Source organism: Thamnophis elegans, chromosome 1, assembly GCF_009769535.1.
Source record: "Thamnophis elegans isolate rThaEle1 chromosome 1, rThaEle1.pri, whole genome shotgun sequence".
NCBI classification, from domain to species: Eukaryota; Metazoa; Chordata; class Lepidosauria; order Squamata; family Colubridae; genus Thamnophis; species Thamnophis elegans.
The window spans coordinates 13585928-13609915 of NC_045541.1; the positions used below are offsets into that span (position 1 = coordinate 13585928).

Genomic DNA, 23988 nt, shown 5'->3' on the forward strand with positions numbered 1-23988 from the left:
AGATTACAACATCACAGAAACACTGAGGGAAGGGAGACAATAAGAAAGAACAGAGAAAGATAAAACCAGTAATATAGTGTAGGTAGGTAGGTTGCAACTCATCCTGAACCCCTTAATCCTAGCAGAACCTCTGAAATATTATAGAGGACTGTGTCTGTTCCATCTGGGCAAGCTGCCTACCTGGAAAGGTTTAGGAAAGTGGATGTTAATTACAACCTTACAATTTGTTCTTTAACGACTATCTGCAGTCAGGGGCCTGAAACGTAAAAGTGAAAGGGCTTCACATTTGTGCATATCTTTACTAACTGCACTGTCTCTTGTTTTCTTTTTCTTTTTGCTCATTAGTGTAACAGCGACTATGTGCCTGTGTGTGGGTCCAATGGCGACACCTATCAGAATGAATGCTATCTGAGGCAAGCTGCCTGCAAGCAGCAAAGTGAAATACTTGTGGCGTCAGAAGGATCGTGTGCCACCGGTAGGTACAGCGGGCTTTGTGCTACATATTGTTATCCAGGAATCCGTTGACAAGCGAGCCCAACCAGTACTGTGTATTTTCATGAGTACTCCTTTGTGCTCCTGTCAGATTCATCCTAGATCAATAATTGAAAGCGTGCCTTTCATGCTGCAGCCCAATCAGTTCTGCTTGCTTTGGCATCCTCTTTCCTTATCTGGGAAACCCTTGCCGTTTCTTCAAGAATTCATTTTATTTATTCTGCAGTGTTTTGCCCAATGTGCACAGTTAAAGATGGCAGAATATATGAATAACTAGGTTTCCCAAAATGCTTTGTTTGATCAAGATAGATAAATAGGTAGGTAGGTAGGTAGGTAGGTAGGTAGGTAGGTAGGTAGGTAGGTAGGTAGATAGATAGATAGATAGATAGATAGATAGATATAGATAGATGATAGATAGATAGATAGATAGATAGATAGATAGATAGATAGATAGATATAGATAGATAGATTAGATAGATAGATAGATAGATAGATAGATAGATAGATAGATGATAGATAGATAGATAGATAGATAGATAGATAGATAGATAGATAGATAGATAGATAGATAGATATAAAGGGGAGAGTAGATCTAATTGTGGACAAATTTGTGTAAGATATTTTGCCACCTAAAGGTCAACTTCATTAAACAGGGATTTATATTTTGAGTAAGCCACAACTGTCTAGGTTCATACAGTACAATCATACATTAATCATGGTGCAACAACCTTACAATTTACAATACCAAAGAAACCATATTTTGTCTTAGTGTGATGCATAAACCCATCTATACAATATTTATTAATGCAGAAGCTGTTTCTCCTAGTGGAGGAATAGGCTCAAGAAAGGCTGGGCTACTTAACGTTGGTTTGTTTGTGGCAGTTTTTAGGTGTTAAACTAACTCTGAGGCAGTTAAATTAGACTAAGATAAGCATAGATAATAAAACTAAAATATTTTAAAGCCATAGTTGGTGAGTTAATGCCACTATTGTATGGGAAATTGTTCTGACCCCCCTCCGTCCGGTGATTAACACCGACACAGGCATAGTAGTTTGCCACTCTTTATTTACAGCAATTACAATCCTGTTGGCTGAAAGCCCAAACACGACTCACAGGCAAGAAGTTGGCAGCAACCAAGACTCCAACAGACAATGCAGACAAGAGCTTCTCCAGATTGTTACGAATGGTTGTGTCCTGCAAAAGGACTCCTCCCAAAGTCTCTTCTTATATACTCTCTTGGGAGGGGCCAAGCCACAACCATCTGGGCTTGATTATCTCTTATGAGTCTGTCTCCGTAATTGCTGCCTCCCTTTCTTCACCCTATGTTGCCTGACGTCAGGGACAAACTCCCTTTGGTCTTCCCCATGCCTCAGGCACCTCCTGGTGGCCAACCAGCCTCTCTGGTCCCTGCTCTGAGTCTGAACCCTGCCCAGGGTCCTCCACATCTTCCATAGCAGACTCATAGGGGTCCTTGCTATCGGAGTCCAGCTTCAACGGCTCCTGCTGGGCCACAACAGGAAATGCATTCCGATTTCTTGTCATGGCATTCTAGAACTGAGGCTAGTAGCCAGAAATGGCTCTATGACTTTTGTAGGAAGGAAGAGAACTAATGATTGGGGCAAAATGTATTTGTCCAACTAGGGGAAGGCTAGAGGAGTGCTTTGGGGCCAGCAGTTGTTATTTGAGGAAATGTTTTTAGCATCTGAGAATCAGAGAGACAGTGTCACAAGGGAATGGGGCAGATGGATTTGGATTTGGATTAGATAGCTGAGCTTCTCCTACCTGATAATTTGGAAGTGTCAAATAGAATAAAAACTTGGTCCTTTGATGGTTTGCAGTTGAATATCAGTAATGCAAATCTAAAATTTGGAAAGTTGAGAAGAAAGAAGAGTGGCTATGAATTTCAGATTCTTTTCCTAAGTTACAGGTGTCTGTTTAGTGCTAAAAGGGAGACCCAATGTTCTCCTTTTCATGTGATTGAAATAATGGGAGATCACCTACTCAGGGTGCCTGTAATCATATATTTTGTTCCTTTAAGGCATTGTTCTCACTTTTTATAGTGAAATCTGGAAGTGGGACTAATCTTTTAAACCATGTTATTGCAAATCACAATAACAGAAAGAGGAATGTCCTCTGGTAGAAATGATGTGCCAACTATGTTTTAGGATTTTCCCCCCCTCTCCATGTGTCTTTTCTACAACCCTGAGATTTCTTACCAGTTCCTCATCCAAATGTTTGACCCTGCTAAACTAAAAACGAAAAAAGTTGTCTTGGAAATCTCCCAAATGGCCAGAATGCTTTTGGCCTTTGGACTAAATTATTCTCTTTCATATTCTCAACAGAGGCAAGATCTCACAGAAAAGTTGAGGGAATTGCCAACTAGTATGTGAGACATAAATCGTAGGCTTGAAGGAATAAAAGGGGCCTTATGTCTTGAACAACAGCATGGTATTTATTATAGGAATAGCTTATTTTACCTCAGAATGTGGGCCACTAGGATGCCATAATGCATTACAATGTATTAGGTTATAATCAGAGATATTCTGCTGGTTAGCCCTGGTTCGGGCGAACCGGTAGTGGTGGAGAGTCCACTCACTGGCTCAGAGGTCATCACGGACGCTCTGCGCATGCACAGCAAGCACATGCACACTCTTGGTTTCAAACCGGTGGTGAAGGTAAAAGAAAAACATTACTAGTTACAATGTGTGAGAAGCACTGGAGTCTTCTTCCAGTCCATTCAAATGTGCAACAATTACCTATTATTCTCCCTATGGAAGGAGGTACGTTTTCGATGTCCCCCTGGGTCTAGCTATCTGTAAAACCTTTTCCTGAGAGAGCTGATCCAGGGTGTGGGAAGTAGGAGGGATGCTGAAGACCCCCTTTTAAAAAAAGCTGCCCAACCAAGTGCTTCAGATCATTGCTCGGAAAGCTTGCAAAGTGAGCAAATGAGAGCAAACCCAGATTCTTTAATTGCAGTTCTCCAATCCTGTGGCGAGAACTGGCAGCTTAGGAACCATTTTGTCCCTTATCTTGCCAACCGTCTAAGCAGATTGGGGATTTTCCGCTGGATCTACTGCAATGCGCTCTACATGGGACAGCCTTTGAAGAGTATTCAGAGACTTCAACTCGTCCAGAATGCAGCCGCGCGAGTGATTGTGGGTGCACCTCGGTACACCCACGTTACACCTATCCTCCGCGAGCTGCACTGGCTACCGATCGGTCTCCAGATACGCTTCAAAGTGCTAGTCGTAACTTATAAAGCCCTTCATGGTATTGGACCTGGGTACTTGAGAGACCGCCTGCTGCCAATTACCTCCCAAAGACCCGTCAGATCTCACAGGGTCGGCCTCCTCCGGGTTCCGTCACCAGCCAATGCCATCTGGCTACTACCCGGGGGAGGGCCTTCTCTGTAGCAGCTCCGGCCCTTTGGAATGAACTCCCCGCAGAGATTCGGACCCTCACCTCTCTCCAGGCCTTCCGGAAAGCTGTCAAAACCTGGCTGTGCCGGCAGGCCTGGGGTTGATGAGTTCCCCTCCCCTCTCGACTGGTATGGCTGTATGATTTTTGTGTATTTTAATTATGTGTACTGTTGTTTATGTTCCCTCTCCCCCCTGAGTTGTTCGCTGCCCTGAGTCCCTCCTGGAGAAGGGTGGCATACAAATAAACCAAATACAATACAATACAATCTGGCAGGGGAACTGGGAGCGATGATCTTTTGGTACTGAGGGGAAAGACTCAGTTTGAAAGAACTGGATTCTCCCACTGCTAGAAGCAATATCGCCCTGGAATACATTGTTAGGGAAGAGGAAAAGTAGGGGAAGGGGGGGGGACTCAACAACTTCAAGGGGTGAATGAGAGTTGGATCAAACCCAGATCTTGACTAAGTCAATGTAAATGAGGCATGGCAGGCTATTCAGTTTGTATTGGGAGAAAAGAGAAAATGCCGCTCTAACATCAGAACAGCTCAAGATGAATGTAAATTGCCTCTGTGGTCAGCAGGGAATGAGACAAAGGCCTTCACTTGCGGATCAAGTTGCAGAAGCGGTAATCTATATTTCTTCCAGCTGAGGTTGGGGGATACGAAGGCTAGCTCAGGAGACAAGTAGGGGAGAAGGGCTAAAAAAAATATGAAATCTTGTTCCCCTCGTGAGAGAAAATTAAAGATTAAGCAGGTATTTCATAGACTTCCCGTTCAGAAGGATCCTCACGTAAGAAGGATGATAATCTCATTTGGAATCACAGAGGGCAAGCTTCAAGGGACGTTTCATTGCAATTGGCAGTAATGTGATAAAATAGTCCTATTTTAGGGAGGGAAGCAAGGAGGGAAGGAAGGAGGGAATGTAGGAGAGAAGGAAGAGGGGAAGGAAGGAGGAAAGGAAGGGGGAAAGGAAGGAGAGAAGGAGAAAAGAAAGGAGGGAAGGAAGGAAGGAAGGAGGGAAGGAGAGAAGGAGGGAAGGGGAAGGAGGGAGGGAAGGAGAGAAGGAGGGAAGGGGAAGGAGGGAGGGAAGGAAGGGGAGTAGGAGAGAAGAAACGAGGGAAGGAAAGAGGGAGGGAAGAAGAAGTAGGACCGTTGTAAGATAAGATGGATCTATGGGATGTTAAAAAAGCAATCTTCAAGTATATTGTCAACAGTAGGGAAAAATTGTTATAAATACATATTATTAATAACAGTTATGAGATCATATAATTGTGAATGTATATATGAAATTGATAAAAATTAAAATAAAAAAATAGAAAAAAATAGTCCTATTTCTACGTCCTACTCTGGAAAACAAGCACAGCGCTATACATTAAAAAAAAATGTATACAATCATTTGCTGTCTCTCTGTCTTTTTTTTTTGCTAGATGCGTGATGAATGCTCTGTTGTGTTTGCCAAAACATAGCTATGCTTTGAGAGGTGTTTCAGTTTCATTTTAAAATGGACATTTTTTTAAAAAAAAAAACCAATTAGAAACACAGAGGGAGATCGCAGCCTGCCCTGAATTAAATGGATCTGACTATAAACAATTTGGGATTTTGATTCCCAACATTAGGGCAGAATTCCAATGTTGTATCTTGCAGGTTGTTCCTTTACCTTCCTAATCATCTGCGACACTGAAAAAAGCATTTCTGACAAGAATTTCTCGTAAAGCAAGGCACTGATCTTTGCTGCTTGCCTTCTTTTTAGATTCATTGGGGGGGAAAAAACCTGATTAAAATTCAAAATTTCTTTTAGAACTGTCCTCTTCATGCTCGTCCCCAGATGTTGAATGTGCATTTGAAATTCAATTGTGGGACTTTTTAACTTAAGAACTTTTCTTAACTAGTCATCTAGGCATATTCAAGTAGTCCTAGATTAATGACCATTTGTTTAGCAACTGTGTGAAGTTACGATGGCACTCAACAAGGACTCTTATGCCAATGCTCAAAGTTGTGTCTATTGCAGAACCCCAGCACTTTATAAGTGCTAGTCGTCACTTATAAAGCCCTTCATGGTATTGGACCTGGGTACTTGAGAGACCGCCTGCTGCCAATTACCTCCAACAGACCGATTAGATCCCACAGATTAGGCCTCCTCCGAATTCCATCCACCGGCCAATGCCGATTGGCTACCACCTGGAGGAGGGCCTTCTCTGTGGCTGCTCTGGCCCTCTGGAATGAGCTCCCCGTGGAGATTCAGACCCTCACCACCCTCCAGGCTTTCCGCAAAGCCCTTAAAACGTGGCTGTTCTGACAGACCTGGGGCTGATGAGTTCTTGTCCCTGCTCGAATGGTGTGGCTGTTGATTGTTTTTAAACTGTGGTATTGTTTGTCCGTGTCTTTTTTTCTTGTTTGTCCCCCCCCCCCCCGACTGGTTTGTGAGCTGCCCTGAGTCCCTCTGGGAATAGGGCGGCATAGAAATACAATAAAATCGAAATTGAAATCGAAACCATGATCAGGCCCTTGACTTCTGGAAAACAATTTTGAAGGTCACAGTGCCCCAATGTCATGTGATCACCCTTTTCAACCTTCACTGCCATCTTCTGAGAAGCAAAATCAATGGGGAAGCCAGCAGGAGGTTGCAAATTGAGTTTATGTGACATCGTACCCAACAACCAGGTGGGTTTCACCTGATGACTACAGCTGGAACTGCCAGAACTGCCATACCAAGTTAGTGCAGTCATGTAATGTTACACTCGTCATTTGGTGATGCAGTTGCTGGTCCAATTACTGTTATTCACCAAGGGCTACCTGTAATTGTCATATGCTTGAAGTCTCTGTTATATGCTGCAACACTTCCAATTTGTTGGGATCGCTCCTGGCTTTCTGATATTGTCCTTAGTAAATCAATTCCTTTTTTTGTTGCATTTGAGGTCTGCTTGCTAAAGCTGTAATTCTTCGCAGTTTAGCTCTTGGATTAGTGTGTAGTGTGTAGTGTGTAGATCAGTGACTATGGAGATTCTCAGTCATCCAAGTCATAGTTGTCCCAAAGGTGCTTTTTCAAGAGGCAACTGGACTTTCTGGATTAGTGTGTAGTGTGTAGTGTGTAGTGTGTAGATCAGTGACTATGGAGATTCTCAGTCATCCAAGTCATAGTTGTCCCAAAGGTGCTTTTTCAAGAGGCAACTGGACTTTCTGGTTTTTCTTTGAAGACATTTTGCTTCTCATCCAAGAAGCTTCTTCAGCTCTGACTGGATGGTGGTGAAATGGAAGGATTTATACTCCTTGCAGGGAAGCTGGTTAATTTGCATTCTTTTAGAGAGTCCTTGAGTCCACCCGGAGGTTTATCTCTGTCATCAGCAGTGGTGGGTTCCGGATCCTATTCCAACCGGTACGGTTGGAACGGGCCCAGCGTTGTCCACATGGATGTGCATGGCACACAAAGAGACATGCGCACCACACGCATGTGTCGTACCAGCCTGTGATGCCTCCACAAGCCTCCGTGACGCCCCAGCTGCTCGGCGGAGCGTTGCGCAGGCGCCGTACGCACCAAAGGCTTAAAGGACAGGCAAGGAGCTCGGGCAGGTGGGTGGGCCTTCTGGAGCACCGTACTGGAACAATACCCAGTGCTCCAGGCAGGCTCCGGTACGCCCATACTGGGGGCGTACCGCCTGCAACCCACCACTGGTCATCAGGGTCACCTGAGTAGTGCAAATGGGTGCAAATGAGCCTTCCTGGAACTGTTTCTATAGAACTGTGTTTTTAAGAGTTAGCAATCTTAAGGTACCTGGACTTCAACTCTCAGAATTCCCAGCCAGCATATTCCACACGTCTTAAAGTTGCCAAATTTGAAAAACACTGGTCTAGATGTGCAGATAGCGGCCTTGGATTTCACGTGGTCCTCCAGAGGATTATAGCCCCCTCTCAAATCTTGAAAGCTTTCCATCAATTCTGGGGTAGTGGTTCCACAGCTCTTTTGCTTTTAGGACAAGACTTTCCAGCAGGCCAGTTCAATGTTTCATGGAGTCCTGTAATTGGCTCCCTTTTCAGCCCAAGCCACAGAGCAGAACAGGTTGCAATATTCTGTCTCATACAGGTTTGGGGGAATAATACCCAATTTGAACCTTGGTGATGTGGACAAAACTAGCATTTCACCTGCTCATCTTTTCTATTGACCGATGTCTATCACAGACCTGAGCTGGTATTATGGGGATGCAAAACTCTGGTCAGTGCATCAAAGATCATGAATGGATGGCCTTATAACTCATGAGTCCTTTTTTTGGTTGTTTTGAAAACTGATATTTAAAAATGCAACATATTTATCGAATATCAAGAAGACTATCTATCACTAAAACTATCTTAGTAATCACTGGGTTGTGCAAGAGAATTAAGAGTAGCAAACGTAGTAGCAGCTTTGTTAAGGCACTTGGCAAGCACATATCAGCATCAAAAAGAGTATGGATAAATCAAAATACACGAGAGTACAATGTACTGTACATCAATTTGCAGAGGAATGACATCAAAAGCATAATTTGCTAGCAGACTTTTAATGAAGTGGAATCTGGCTTTGCAAACATAGGAGCTATTTTTATGCAGATATATTTTATTCCCTCCTCTTTTTTCCCCTTACAGATGCAGGCTCTGGATCAGGTGATGGAGGTAGGAATGTTTTCTTAAAACTCTCCCCTCCCCCAATTCCCTTGCAGACTTGTTACTGTGGTTTTTCTAGATTTGTTATTTCATCTTGTATTGCAACTGCTAAGATTATGTTTTCCTATGGGAAGTGACATTTTGCATTTTACTCAAAACAAAAACTCTTAGCTGTTCTAAAATAGAAATTCAGAGAGATGTTTTACTTCTGGTAGAATTTTGTTTTATTCACTATTTAACTGGCACTCTATCTCCATCTGCTGTTACTACTATTGTTACATGTACCTGATTATTTATGTTAGCATTGCATTCTCCAAAATGTCACTGTTGTTTTGGATCTCTCCTCCAGAGATACTTATCCATTCTGAATATGAATTTTAGAACCAAAGCATTGGAAGGAAAATTTATACCAAATTAAATAGACAAATGAAGGCTTTAAAAGTGACAGCTGAGCATGTTTATTTCAACATAATGCCGTCTTGATTTGCTTATCATTTAGGTCTGGCCTTTTTGCAAATAGTAAGTGCAAGCTAGCCAGATAAATATTAAGTTACAAATAAATCCTATAAATAGTTATGAAAGTGACAAGCCATATTTTCTGTATATATGGGCCTTATCTTTGCGTGAATATGCATAGAAACTGGCTTATACAACCCCATATATTACAAGAGGACCAAAATTCATGAGACTTAAATTAAATTCCAATTTAATCACGTTCTTTTGGGACTGACTGTACTCAGATAATACCTATATTGCTGAGTCACTTTTTCTTGAATGGGCTAAAAATTGAGAATAGTTCTTTTTTTATATTAGGGTTCAGATTTAAGTTTCCACTCTACAATTTCTCATTCCAGCTTGCAACTTACTGTTTTAGAGAGTCTTTTAATAGCACTTTTAGAGATACAGCTCTGTTTGTAGATTCTCCAATTATTTGATAATCATATTGTGGATGATGAAATTAACAGGTTGCACGAAATGCATACATACGAGCATGTTCACTTCTCTTCCGTCCCCATAACACACGTGTACATAAATATATATTCCTACAGTTTGATGTAACCTTGATTTTTTTTTATTTTTTGTTTTGTTTTTGACCTCCAAATGAGCTTTACTGTGTAAGTTTCATATTTGCCAATGGGATTTTGTTGCCTCATTCCTAACGAAGAGTTTTGATATATTTGTACGTTGCTCTTTGTTTAACTTAGATCCATAGGACTAAAAGAGGAGATACTTGGAAGGAAGGAATTCCTATGAGTTTTACTTATTTTATTATACTGTTAATGCACGTTATCAAATGATATTTGGTAAAATGAGAAAACTGGTATATCTAATCTTTCAAGATTACCAAAAGGGCATGAATTGGTCTGTACTGACAGTAGATTCTCTTAAGAAGCAATGGTTGGAGGCTAATCAAGGAGAGAAGCAAGCTAGAATTAAGGGAGAAATTTCTTGATAGTGAGAACAATAAATCAGTGGAACAGGTTATCCTCAGAAGTTGTGCTCGATCACTGGAGGGTTTTTTTAATAAAAAGATTGGGCAGCCATTTGTCTGAAATGGTACAGGGTCTCCTGTTTGAGCAGAAAGTTAGATTAAAGGTCTCAGGTCCCTTCCAACTCTGGTATTCTATTATTGTGTTAAAAATACATGTTGCTTGTGTGTTGATTCCAAAGTTGTCTAAAAAGCTGCCATTTGATTGCTCAAGAGGAGTTTTCAAGACGACTGAACCTTGGGGTTTTAGGCTGATGTCTGAACGTTACACATTTCAGCACATTTTGCAGTCTTTGAGAAGGATATGTGTCCTTTTGGTATTATTTCCATGCAGGAGCTATATTGGTTCTCCAGTTTCTCTTCTCAGTCATGGTAGTCAAACTCTCGTCGTCATGGCAGCATCACGTGATGTATAGGGACTTTTTCCTCCTTCGCTAAACTGGGCATTGGTATGCCCAGTGCATGACACATTTGGCCTGCGGGCTGCGAGTTTGACAGCCCTGCTCTACAGTGTCCACTATATAAAAACCATTCTGACCTGGATGATAACATTTATCATTCTAACATAAGTGCTCATAGTATAGTGATTTGTGGTTTTTTTTAATACTGAAAATGGCTTTCCTCTTTTTCAGAACTGCTGTATAGCTTTCTATTCATTTTATCCTCATTGTTCATTGTCTTAGATTTCAGAGTTAATATTAACATTTTTCAAAACCATTATCATTTATGATCTTTTATTGTCTGGTTATCAATGTTTTCCTTTGTTTGTATTTATGCTTTTTAAATGGGCCTTTTCTCATGCTTCCAAAGGAAATAAATGGTTTTGAGCTATTTCCATTTTTATTGGGACTCAAAAGAATCTCATTACCCAAATAGTTTCATTCATCCAAACCGTCTGGCAGATATCAAAGAAGATTGCCAGATAAAAGGGACTGTTATTAAGAATAGGGTTACTTAGAACTCAGATGCCTAGGAAATAAATAATTGGGCATAAATAATAATTTAGCATATAGCTAAATTTGACTAAGAAGCGGATCGTGTCATGAGTCTACAATATTACATATAAAACATTTCCCCATTTTTCTGACAGTTTCTGAAGCAGCCTTTACAATGTATTGTCCTCCAGATGCATTGGACTATAATTCTTAACATCAGGTCTTAGAGGCACCAGGTTGGAGAAAGTTGGTCTCAAATAAGATAAGATAAGAGCCGAGGTGGCGCAGTGGTTAGGGTGCAGTACTGCAGGCCACTTCAGCTGACTGTTATCTGCAGATCAGCGGTTCAAATCTCACTGGCTCAAGGTTGACTCAGCCTTCCATCCTTCCGAGGTGGGTGAAATGAGGACCCAGACTGTGGGGGCGATATGCTGACTCTGTAAACCGCTTAGAGAGGGCTGAAAGCCCTATGAAGCGGTATATAAGTCTAACTGCTGCTAATTTCAATGTCTATAAATATTTTGATACAATCACCAGCCGAGTACAATGGGAATATTGTTTTTGTTGGCTTCCTGGGGGCGTGGCCTGTTGCCGAGGAGGGCTCCACCGAGCTCCTCAGAGATCTGGTCTGTATATCTAAATAAGATCATAGATAGCACCCCTTTTTGGCTAAGAAAGGGGCAGGGAGGGTAGCTCCGTAGACTAGGGTCTATTCGTAAGCCACAGCCTTTTTCTTTTTTTGGCTGTGGAAGAGATTAGATCCAGCCGAAGCGGAGCTTTTATCTCCGGCCAGTTCTTCTCAGCTGCCTTTTTTTTTTTTTTGGCAGCCCCAGACAGGCTAGCCCCCCCCAGGACAAAACAAAGTTTTTTTCAAGCTAGATTTGATACGGGAGGGTACCACCCCTGTGAGATTTATGCTTTTATTACTATCTTAAATACCAGCACCATTCGTCTTAAAGACTTCTTTGTTTAAATAGACTTCAAAATGGCGATTTCTCTCCGTGGATGATTACTGGATGTACTTAGCCGGGCTTATCTTCCTGCAGACCGCTCCTTAACAAAATAAACTCTTTTTCTTTGGAAATAGAGGGGAGCGAAGCGCTGCTTACTTGTTTATTTATTATGGCACCCAGATCAAAGAAGCGTCTTGCTACAAATGTGTCTAAAGAATTTAAAGAATCTTTTTTGGAAATACAGCCTTTGTCTCCTACGCCCTCTACTGGAGAAGTTTTAACACAGGAATATCTCTTTAAAATCTTTGATGCCTTTAAGCAAGAACTTAAGGAATTTGTATTGCAACTTTATGATGATCTAAAATCTAAAGTTAATCAAATGAAGGCGAATACGTTTGCAGCCGTGTCTGCCCTGTCGGATTACTCTGCTGAAATAGAGAACAAATTGGAAAGTCTGGAGAAGGCTAATTTTGATTTGACTACCAATATTCAAATTTTACAAGAAAAAATTAGAAATAACGAAGAACAGCTCATGATGCTAAATTTTGATAGGAAGGCATTTTCAATAAGAGTCAGAGGATTCCGTGAAAAGGAGCAAGAGAATTTGAAACAGACCTTTGCTGAAGCCTTCAGCCATGCGCTGGGAAGCCCGGGACTTAACTTTGATTGGCAGATTCGGAAAATCTATCGCCAGAACTCATTGATAGCGGAACAGCGACAGCTCCCGAGGGATATAATTATACATTTCTCTACAAAAGAATCTAGAAACGCGATTGTGCAAAAGTTTCATAATAACAGTCTCCGAGTTGATGACCAGGACGTGATTGTCTTCAAAGATATACCTTCCCAGATGTTGAAAGCAAGAAGGGACTACACCTTTTTAACTAAAGAGCTTAGGAGTCAACAGATTCGATACAGATGGGAGGCCCCTGCCGGCATCACGGTTACATTTGAGAATCAAAGATTTCGTCTTAACTCTGTTTCAGAGGCTCAAGATTTCTATTGTAGGATTCTGAAGGCGGGACTTCCTGATGCGCTTGGAAGAGAGGAGAGACAAGCGGAAGGAGAAAGCAAACGGCTGGCCATGCGGCTGCAAGATGGAGGGGGTAGCCCCTCCTCCCTCGGAGAAGCAGAAGAACGCAGATCGAGAATTTAGATACTTCAAAAGACTTCCTAAAGTTGAGGACTGAATGGGGGTTTGAGACCTCTCTCCGGTAGAAAAAGTGGACTAATTTTTATCAGAAGGGAAAGCTGGGTGAAACTACTTTGAGCTAGATTCTAAAGTAACGTTAGCATAAATTTGATAGTGGTTAAAAGAATGCGGAATGATTTATGTTGTTTAAACTTTGTTAGATGGGACTATTTTAAAATAGAAGGTTAACTGACTCCTGCTGAAAGTATTATTTGAATATGATCCATGCTATTTAACTTTTATTTGAAGGGAAAGTTGGTTGTAATAGTTTTGAGTTACATTTCAAATAAACGCTAGTATAAATTTGATAGTGGTAAATATTAGACAAGCAAGAGATGAGGGTAAAATGCATGTGGAATGAACTACGTTATTTGAGGTAAATACCAGACAAGCAAGGGAAGAGGGCAAAATTTATGTTGTTTAAAGCTTATTAGAATAGGAAGCCGCTTGGGATTATCTTAAGATAACTGTAAAAAGAATGCGGAATGATTTATGTTGTTTAAACTTTGTTAGAAGCGACTACCTTAAAATAGAAGGTTAACTGACTCTTGCTGAAAGTATTATTGGAATATGTGGAATGATTTATGCTACAAATCGCTCTGAGTTATATTTTAAACAAATGGTAGTATAAATTTGATAGTGGTAAATATCAGACAAGTGGGGGATGAGGGTAAAATACATGTGGAATGAACTAAGTTATTTAAATTCTATTAGAAGGGGAAGTCGGTTGGAATTATCTTAAGATAGAAATTGATTCCTGTGTAAAGTAATATCTGATCTACGCTGCTTAACTTTACTAAGAAGGGGAAATCTGGTTAGATTATTTTGAATTACTGTTTGAAAAAGGGGTAAAGAAAGATCACTTACGTTGTTTAAATTTTACTAGAAGGGAAAGTTTGATTACTTGTCTGTAAAGTTATATTTGAATATATGGCATGAACCACGTTGCTTAAATCTTATTGGAAGGGATCATGAGGTTTAGGAAGGGAACGGGAGAGCCTACAGAAGGTCGGGGTAAATAGCAAAGAAGTAAGAGATGAGAATAAAATATAGATAGAATGATTTATACTATTTAAGCATAGATAAAGATGGGGGGCTGAGATCAACACAAAGAGTGGTTTCTTTTTTTCTTTTTTCTCTTTTCTCTTTTCTTTTTTTCCTTTTTTTTTCTTCTTTCTCTGCTTTTCTTTTTTTTTTTTTTTGATATATTACTTTTATTTTTTAATCCATATGTATACAAGATATTTTAGATAGAAGGTAGTGCCAGGTGTGGGCCCTGGGAAGTCGGGAGGACTAGGGATGGGGATTGTGGGGGGTGGGGTGGGGGGGTGTTAATATAGTTTTAATAAGAACAAGAATGTATTTATATACGGTGGTTCTTTTTTTATTATTATTATTATTATTATTATTATTATTATTATTATTATTTTCCTTGGTTCACTTTACTTTTATCAGATCAAACAATACTCGAATAAAGGCATACACCAAGGAGGGAGGTAGAGGGAAGGAAGAGGGAGGAGTAAGGAAGGAGTAAGGGGAATGTAAGGAGTAAGGGGAATGTAAGGAGGGTGTCTGGGGAGTAAGGGGAGAAGGAAGGTTTGAGGGGAAAGGGAAGTAGGAGGGGAGTGTTAGAGGGAGAAAGGAAAGTTGGAGGGGGTAGATGGGGTGTATGGAGGATGCAAGGGTTAGGTGGGGTTGTGAATGATGAGTTGTGTTTCCTTTTTATTTGTTCGTTTTATTCCCTTTTTCTTTTTTTTTCTTTTCTTATAGTAAATACCCTGTATATAAATGATTGCAAATGGAATGTGAAAATTGAATAAAATATTTTATACAGGGAATATTGTTTTTGTTTATTTTTCCTTTTAAAAAATGTAATTATTCTTTTCCATCTCACTTTCCTTTTCTATGATTATGAGCATTTAGTTTTAGAACAATGGCAAGTAGTGGTATTATCAATATTAATATTTTGATTTTTGTAGATAATTTTGGTATATAATGAACCTAGTTCTATACATTATTTAATCAATGAAATAATAAATTTAAGGACTTTTATGATAATTGCACATATTTATTGATAATGTGTCCTTCATTCACTGTGTCTTTTTCCATCTTTTCTTCTTTTTATTCCTTTCCTACAGCGATTTAAACAAATTATTAATAAAAAGGGGGATAACACAATAATAAATACACAAAAGAGTATGTGCGTTGGAAAAGAGTGCTATATATTCATATTTATTTCCTGGCATTAGATTGCATGATTGCCATCAATTTTGTTTACCCTTGTTAGGAAAAGAGCAGTCCACCCCTTTTCATCTGCAGAACAAGCTTGGTAGAACAAGCTTGCCATTCTAGTTTCTTCTTTTTGGATTCTGACACTGATTAGGACCCTGAATATAAAATGGTGGCCTTACTTATCATCCAATATAGTGCTTTATTTATCTGCTTGAAGGTGCTCTGTTTGCTGTGGTTTTGCACTAAACACCTGTCGTTTGATTTGCCACTAGGAAACCAGATTCAAAGGGAACAAAAACGAATGTTGTGTAAAACCGTTTCTCAGCTGGGTTGGTCGCTGCATTTTGTTCACCTCTCAGCAGTGGTCCATGTGCCAGCTTGAAAACCTGTGAAGGGGATCCCTTTCAAGCAAATGAGCAAAATGCAGCCATTGGGGTAGAACTATGGGGCAAATCCCAGTGCTTAAAAATGAATGGAAGGACCATAGAGTAGAAAGGTGTTGTGCTACATTTGAAGTGAAACATAAAGCTATTGTCATGTAATGAGGAGAATGAAGTGGAATAATCTGCAGTAGAGTTTAGAGTTTAGAGTTTTATTTCATTTGTATGCCACCCTTTTCCCTAAGGGGACTCAGGGCGGCTCACAACTCAAAGGGAAGGGGGATACAAACAGTTTTGTAAATAAGAATTGTAAATCCAGAATCTAATCTTTCCTAACTGCAGCACTGGAAACACTGCCCAAGTTTGATAACTGAGACTGGAGAAAAGAGCTGGGGAAATTATCGAACTCTTGGTATAGGTACCTTTAGTCTGCATCAATATCCTTCACCTTTTTGTAGCTCTGGAATGTGGCCAAAATATACCTTCAGAAAGGAGAGGGGATTATTTATGTTAGCTTCTTACAGGAGAGCTACGTTAAAGTGGCAGCTATATTTTGCAGTCGGAGACACCGGACAAAAACGGGGAACAGATTAATGCCGTTCTTAAATACAGAGATGGAAAAGAATCAGCCACTCTCCTAGATAATGAATGCCACACCAGAGCAACTAAAGAAATGATTTCGAAACAATTTCAAATAAAAAAGCATAGGCTGACAAAAACAAGTAGAACAGGACCTGAGGGATTAACTTGGCAACTTGTAGGAAAGTAGAATTATGCAGTAGGCAGGATCAGATCATTGCTTTCCCTTTTAAAATCTGCAGAGCGGCCTGGCATGTGTAGAAAATCCACGATTGAATAGGCAACCAATACAGTTCCAGGTGCAGAAGCCTGCTAATGTATCAGAAGGAGGGAAATAATCCCTGTCATTTAAACATTTGCACAGCATCCTCCTTTAACTGGTATAATGCTATGTAATAAAAACCATAATTTTTGGTTGTCATTAATGAAAGTGTTGGAGGGAGAGGAGATTACTGGCTGGTGGAAGATGCTGGAAACTTCCTTTTGCATTTTCAATGATGTGTGCCACTGCAATTATGATCGAGCCGCAACGTTAGCTCAGTGATATAAAAATTGGGAAAGATTGTCACCCTGTGGGTTTGCCCAGGTGGTGAGATCTGCTGCACTAGGCTCTGAGGATACAATGTCCACAAGGGGAGGGTTGAGTTTACACGGCTTGCTGTTTTTCTCTCTAAAAGTGTGAAGGAGGAGGACGATCATCTATGGTGTTGTGTTAATTTGATGGAAAGATAGGCTTTTAATCAGGCTCATTGGTGGCCTTGATTGCTTTTTAGTTCTGAATTTGCAGCTTCCTTGGAGTGTGTGTAAATTAAACCATTATCAATGTTGTGAAGAAAGCTGGGCTAAATCCATAAATGGCAAGGACTCTAGAAGGAAACAAAAAGTGTTACGTGAACAAAACATGTTGAAGCAATTCTAAGGGGAAAAAAAAGGAACCTTAAAATATTATACTGTCCTGAACACTACCCTGCAATGTTTCAGAACTCTTCTTCTTTTTCATTTCTTTACTTTGATTGGTTTTCTACCTTATTCTTGAGTGTGTTGTTTGAATTTCTGCTCGTGGTATGTTTGAGTTCACTTCACTGTGGTGGTTGCTGTTGTGGCCCGGCAGGAGCCGTTGGAGCTGCCGCCAGACTCCGACAGTGAGGGGTCTTATGAGTCAGCCCTGGAGGAGGTGGAGGACCCCGGACAGGGTGCCGACTTCGAGCAGGGCGAGGAGAGACTGGTTGGCCACCAGGTGGTGGCAGAACTGTGGATCAGAGGGAATGTTGTAGCATAAGTGTAGGCATGCATAGGTATGCTGGAACACGTATACAACAGCAGTAATCATTTACCATAAGGTCAGTAATACAAACTGCTGACTCTGAAGCATTAAGTAGGGCAGAGGTCACAACTTGTAAACTCTCAGCACTAAGTAGGGCAGACCTGCTGACTCTGTAGTATTAAGTAGGGGTCAAAAGTTTGCATGCTAGTAAAAGATTTATTTGCTGACTATGGGCATTCTCTAGGTTCAGAGGTCTACATGGAAGTAAATGAGTTACCATATACCATAGACTTGTACAACCATGATTGGTCCACATAGACCTTGCAACTCCACCCTTTCTTTGTGTATGCTCAATAAAAGAGGCCTCCGGACTCTGCTCCGGGTCGTCTCATCCCGAAGGGAACTCGTGTCCGTGTCTTCCTTCATCATTGGCGTCATGGGCAACCCGCGGAGAAATCGCAAGGAAGTGTTCAGGAAAACACTTGTGAGTTGTTTCAGGTTGCACGCCATCAAAGGGTTATTCGACGGAAGGAACACCTGTGCAATTGTAGGATATGATTGCGCTTAGCTGATGCTGATTAAGATCCTCTCCTGATTATAAAAGAGACTGTTTGTGCCATGCCCTGTTTGCAGGAGTCAACGTTCATGAATTAAGAGAAACCAACTTGGAGAAGTGGTTTGCTGTGAGAAGCTTGTTTGCAGTGCTGCGTAGGTTTGTAGGACTTGTTGCCAGAGTGCTTATCTCTTTGTTTATTTTGGGCTTGCAGCCAACGAGAGTCTGGACTGATTAAAACATTCTTTTGTATGTTTGTTTTGGCTTTCGTTCCTGGATGGAGAAGGGAGGGGTCAGAACAGGTTGCTATGGCTGTTCTGGTTATTTTCTGTTTCATATTATTCGTATGTCTTTATTTTGAGGTCTGTCTCACTATTGAAACTTTGCTGGGTCTGCGAAAGGCCCCTTGGGAAACCGCAGGCAGGTTCATTTTATGTGAGTTGTGCTGTGTAAATTCTTTTTAACTTTTAAGCATTTTTTTCCCCTTTCATAAGAAAGAGGAAAAATAGGAAGTCCATCAGTTCCTAGAATTTGGGCAACTATAGTGCAAGGACACTTTTCCCCCCCAAAATCATCTTTGCTTTTGATCCCAGAAAGCTATAGACAACCTGTCGTGTTATAGTGTAGCCAATGAAGTTAAAAACCTTGTTTTAATTTTTGGTGCCCCTGATAAGTTCTGTTAGATATTTCCACTGGGCCTCAGTTGGTATGAATTTTTTGATGGTGTTTTGGGGGGGGGGGGGGGGGGAGGAGGAGGGGTTCCACTGCGCAACACACATTTCTCACAAAAAAAATGGAATATGCATCTTTTGCTTTCAGTATAGATGCTTAAATTATGCAAACATTGGTGAGAGTCCAAAAAAAATGTCCCTCCGGGACAAAATAGCATTTGCCAGCAGAAAATATTTTGCCTTCTTTTTTTCCTACCTCTCTCGCCCCCCTCTCCACATAGGGATGGCCTAGTTTCCAAGGCAGATTCTGTTTTATTGGGAGGGAGTATATTGGCAGTGGAGTGTGGGGAAGAGAGGATGGTTCATTTGCTCATAGCACAGCCAATCCATTTTTGTCTAACCCCCTGAAAAAAAAGAGATGTTACCATGCGTATATCTTTAAAGAGTGACTTATTTTCTGGACAGTAACATAGTGCTCTGTGAATAGGGAGCAGTTTAGATGCACTGTATATGGGGAAAGTTGCTGTTAATTAAAGCAAAGATTATTTTTTCTAGTTCCCATTTAGAAGAAAGCCCAATTCAGCTCTGCTGCTGAGTATTGGGATGCTCTGGCAGTGATATATGGCCATTGCTCCCATTAATTTCACATCTACTCTTCTCTGCTTTTTTTTTTCCTTCTTAAAAAAAACACACAAATGGGTTCAGGTGCTTCTCTCCCACAAAGCATATAAAGCACTGCCTTGGCCCACATAACATGTGTACTTGTCTCAATGCTATTTTGGTGTGAATAACTGTTAAATCCAGCAACTCTGTTTCTTCTCACCACTGCATTTTTTAATCCTCACCTTACTGGGGGCTTGATTGATAAGGAGGGCTATAGAGGGCAAAATAAGTGTTACTGTAAACACCACCTGAGCAACAGTACTTCAGCCAAAATACTCAATAAAAGAACAAGCGCACATTGATTTGAATGAGATGAGACCCAAATATGTTACAGGACAATAGCTTCACAACAGACATGAAAATAATGAAAGCAGACTAAGGCAGCTGGAAAACACTGTTTGATTCTGGCTCTGTCTTTCCCTTCCTGTCCATTTCAAGGGAAATAATCTGTGGCATGGAGCCTCGGAAGGCTAATCTTTGAGCTGTGTATGTTCCTTTCCAAAGTTTGATATATGAAAAGAAGGACCCTCGGGTATTTATAACAACTCTTCCTTACATCAAGGCTAGCTAGCAGAGCACTTTTAATGTTCTCTCTATCTCTCTCTCTCTCTCTCTCACACACACACACACCACCATATATCGGATGTCAGTTCCTTCAGTCTCCAAGGCTTCTCCAGACAGTGTGTGTGTGTGCAGCCCAGCAACCTTTACAGGTCAGCCTTAACTTTAATTGAATTGACTGATCTAGAGCAGCTGCAAAAGCATTTCCCACCTGGCTGGGAAGTTCCAAAGGGGATGAAAGGGAAACTCTTTGGCTGGTGTTTGGTATCCAGATGCCCTAAGCGACAGTGCTTTGTATGGGCAAATTAAACTCCACCTCAGCATCCCTATCTCATAGCAAGCTTACTTTTTTTTAGAAGGAAGTGTCAGCATGTTTCTGGCACTTTTCCCATCTTCTCAGTTACAAATTCCAGCAAGGGAATTCTTGACCATTCACATGATTTCCACAGTGTCAGAAGTTCTTGGAGGCTTAGGAAGCTCCTCACTTGGGTGGGAACTAGCAAGAGGGGTGTAGCCAAGGCACTCCCTCTTCACCAGCCAATCACAATCTAAGGGAAAAGGTTAATTGGAACCAGGATTCCACTTGCCTCTGATTCAGTGCTGATTTTTGTACATTTGCAACAAAACAGTTATAAGTCCTCTTTGAAGAGCAGGTGGCAGATATGTCCAGGTGGAGATTTGCACATCTTATGTGCCAGTTGCACGCCTTCTTGGGCTGGGAGGCACTGCTGATAGCCACTCACACTTTGACCACCTCTCAGGTGGACTATCTCAATATGCCCTACATGGAGTAACCCTTGAAGACTGTCCAAAATCTGCAACTGTTCCAAAATGCAGCAAGGCAAGCAAATTTAGGCACATCTTGATACATCCATATTACATATCTCCCTAATGAACTACACTGGCTCCCAGTATGCTAAAAATGAGATGATAAAAGTCCAGTCTAGTACAATGCCACTGAAAAAGAACAAGAGACCCCGGACAAAATCAGCATGGTTGCATAAAAAACTCTCTGGTTTTAAAGACAAAAAGGACAAGTATAAAAAAATGGAAAGAGAGACACATAACTAAAGCAGAATACCAGCATATAGCTCAAATCTCCAAAAATGAAGTCAAGAAAGCTAAGCTTCAGAATTAACTAAGACTTACAACAAATATCAAAAATAATTTTAAAAAGTTTATTTCAATGTAAAAAGCAAGAAAAAAGTCAAACAGTCCACTGATGGGAGAATATGGCAAGGAGATGACAGGCAGCAGGGAGAAAGCAGAACTGCTTAATTCATTCTTTGCATCTGTCTTTACACGAAAGGAAAAAAATAGTCCAACGTATCAAAAACAAAACTGTAGGTGACAGAATAAGGAATGTATGTCAAAATAGGTAAGAAAATGGTAAGACAACACCTATCCTCTCTAGACGAGTTGAAATCAGCAGACCGGATGGATTACACCCCAGAGTTCTGAAGGAGCTGGCAGACATGAACTTGGAGTCATTAACCATATCTTTCAAAGACTATGGAGTACTGGGAAACTCCTAGAGGACTGGAAAAGAGGTGATGTGGTTCCCATGTTCAAAAAATAGGGGAAATAGATCTAGGAAACAGTCTCACATCAAATCCTGGGAAGAACATGGAAAAAGATAAGGAATGCATCTGCAAATACTTAGAAACCCGCAAAGCATGGGTTTGTCAAAAACAGATCGTGCCAGACAAACCTTATTGCATTATTTGACAAGTGACTAAATTAGTGGACCTGCAAAATGCTGTAGACATTGTATACTTGGATGAAGTACGCTACAGACTACTTCTTGGTAAGGTAGAAAAATATGGGATAGACAGCATCACCACAGATGGATTCATAATGGGCTGACCAACCACCCTCAACATGTAGTCCTTAATGGAACTACATCTATATGGAGGATTCTGTCTTAAGCCCAGTACTCTTCAACATGTTCATAAATTATTTAGATAAGGGGATAGAAGAGGAACTCATCAAATTTGCAAACCAATACCAAACACAGGGGAACAGCCAACACTTTAGAACAAGGGTGTCAAACTCGTGGCGTCATGTTGTCATCACATGATGTATCATAAGTTTTTTCCCCCTTTGCTAAACCAGGGGTGAGCATGGCCAGTGCATTTGACACCCCTGCTTTAGAAGATAGGTTCAGACTTTAACACTGGACCCTATCCAACAAAATGCAATTAAGTGATGAGGAAAAAAAGGTTTTTACACTTGGGCAAGAAAAGCCAAATGCACAGGTGTGGAATAGGTGGTATCCAGCTCAGCGGCAGTAACTGTGAGAGTGATCTAGCAGTCTAGTGGACAACCACGTAAGTATGAGCCAGATGTGTTACAGTTGCCATAAAGCCAAAGTGATCCTAAACATCACCAACAGATATCAAGATCATATGAAATGTTAGTATTGCTTTATATTGCACCACAATATAAGATGACACGGAATACTGCATCCAGTTTTGGTCACCACAATACAAAAAAGATGTTGAGATTCTCGAAAGAGCGCAGAAAAGAACAATAAAGATAATTAGGGGATTGGAGGATAAAAAGTTTGATTAACTGTTGCAGGAACTGGATAAGTCTAAACTAACGAAGAGAAGAACTAGGGGTGATGGCAGCACTCTTCTAATATTTGAGGGGATGTCATAGAGAAGAAGGGATCAACCTATTCTCCAAAGCACCTGAGGGCAGGACAAGAAGTAGTAGTTGGAAACTTGTCAAAGAGAGAACCTATCTAGAACTAAGGAGAAATTTATTGACAGTGAGAACAATTGATCAATGGAATGGCTTGCCTCCAGAAATTGTGGATGCACCACCACTGGAGGTTTTAAGAACACATTAGACAGACATTTGGTATAGGGTCTCCTTCAGAGGTGGGTTCCTACCAATTCACACCAGTTCGGTAGAACCGGTTCATCAAATCTACTGAACTTGTTAGAAGAGGTTCCATCAGTGGACCCGGAAAGCAGGCTACACCTACAGAAGAGGTTCCAAAATTTTTTGAAACCCACCACTGACACACACACACACACACACACACACACACACAGACAGACTCACGCAGAGAGAGAAAAAAAGAAAGAGAAAAAAAAGAAAAAAAGTGAGAGATGAAAGAAAAAAAGGAAAAAGGGACAGAGAGACAAAAGGAAGGAGAGAGAGAGAGAGAGAGAGAGAGAGAGAAAGAGAGCACGTGGACTTCCTGTGGGAGGAGCCTGTCGCCGAAGGAGCTCAACGGAGCCCCTCTCAGAGGTCTGGTCTGTATATCTAATTAAGATCAATAGATATCACCCCTTTCTGGCAGAAAGGGGCAGGCAGAAGCTCAGGTGCTAGGATTTATTCGTAGTTCACAGCCCCCTTTCCTTTTTTTTGGGCTGCGAACGGAGAAGAGATCCAGCGTAACTGAGCTCTTATCTCCAGCCAGTTCCTCGCAGCTGCCTTTTTGCAGCCCTAGACAGGCGACCCCCCCACTCAGGACAATGATAAATTGTTTAAAGCAACTTAAGGCTAACACGAGCGGGTCTTACTCCTGTGATGTTTTTTTTTTATAACTATCTAAACACCAGCCTTGTTTTTCCTTGGAAACTTCTTTGTGCAACCGCGCTATAAAATGGCGTTTTTACCGTGTTGGTGATTGATGACGTAACTAACCGGCTTTATCTCCCCGGAGACTGCTACTCATTAACAAGCAAAATCTACAAATAATTTATTGAGAACTGACCAGGTGAAGACACTGTTTATCTGTTTATTCTCAGCTTTTATCTATAATGCCTCCCAGGTCTAAGCAGGCAAAAAAATCCCCCCCGCATGTGCTTAAAGAACTTGTTAGTAAATCGCTGCCTTTGCCTCCTACACCCCCTACTGGAGATTCCTTGACACAGGAGCTTTTTTTTCAAATAATCAATGACTTTAAACAAGAAATTAAAGAATTTGTGCTGGATTTATGCGATAAAATACAGACT

At 40.9% G+C, this 23988-nt stretch overlaps 1 protein-coding gene across 1 annotated transcript in view; it reads left to right on the forward strand.

Moving 5' to 3' along the window:
- TMEFF2 (transmembrane protein with EGF like and two follistatin like domains 2) overlaps positions 1–23988 on the forward strand; it is a 325649-nt gene that overhangs the window by 26405 nt on the left and 275256 nt on the right. The window contains exons 3-5 of the mRNA XM_032225080.1: positions 346–475; positions 8525–8551; positions 20952–20955. Coding sequence (XP_032080971.1) covers positions 346–475; positions 8525–8551; positions 20952–20955 — 161 coding nt within the window. The remainder of the gene's footprint in view (positions 1–345; positions 476–8524; positions 8552–20951; positions 20956–23988) is intronic.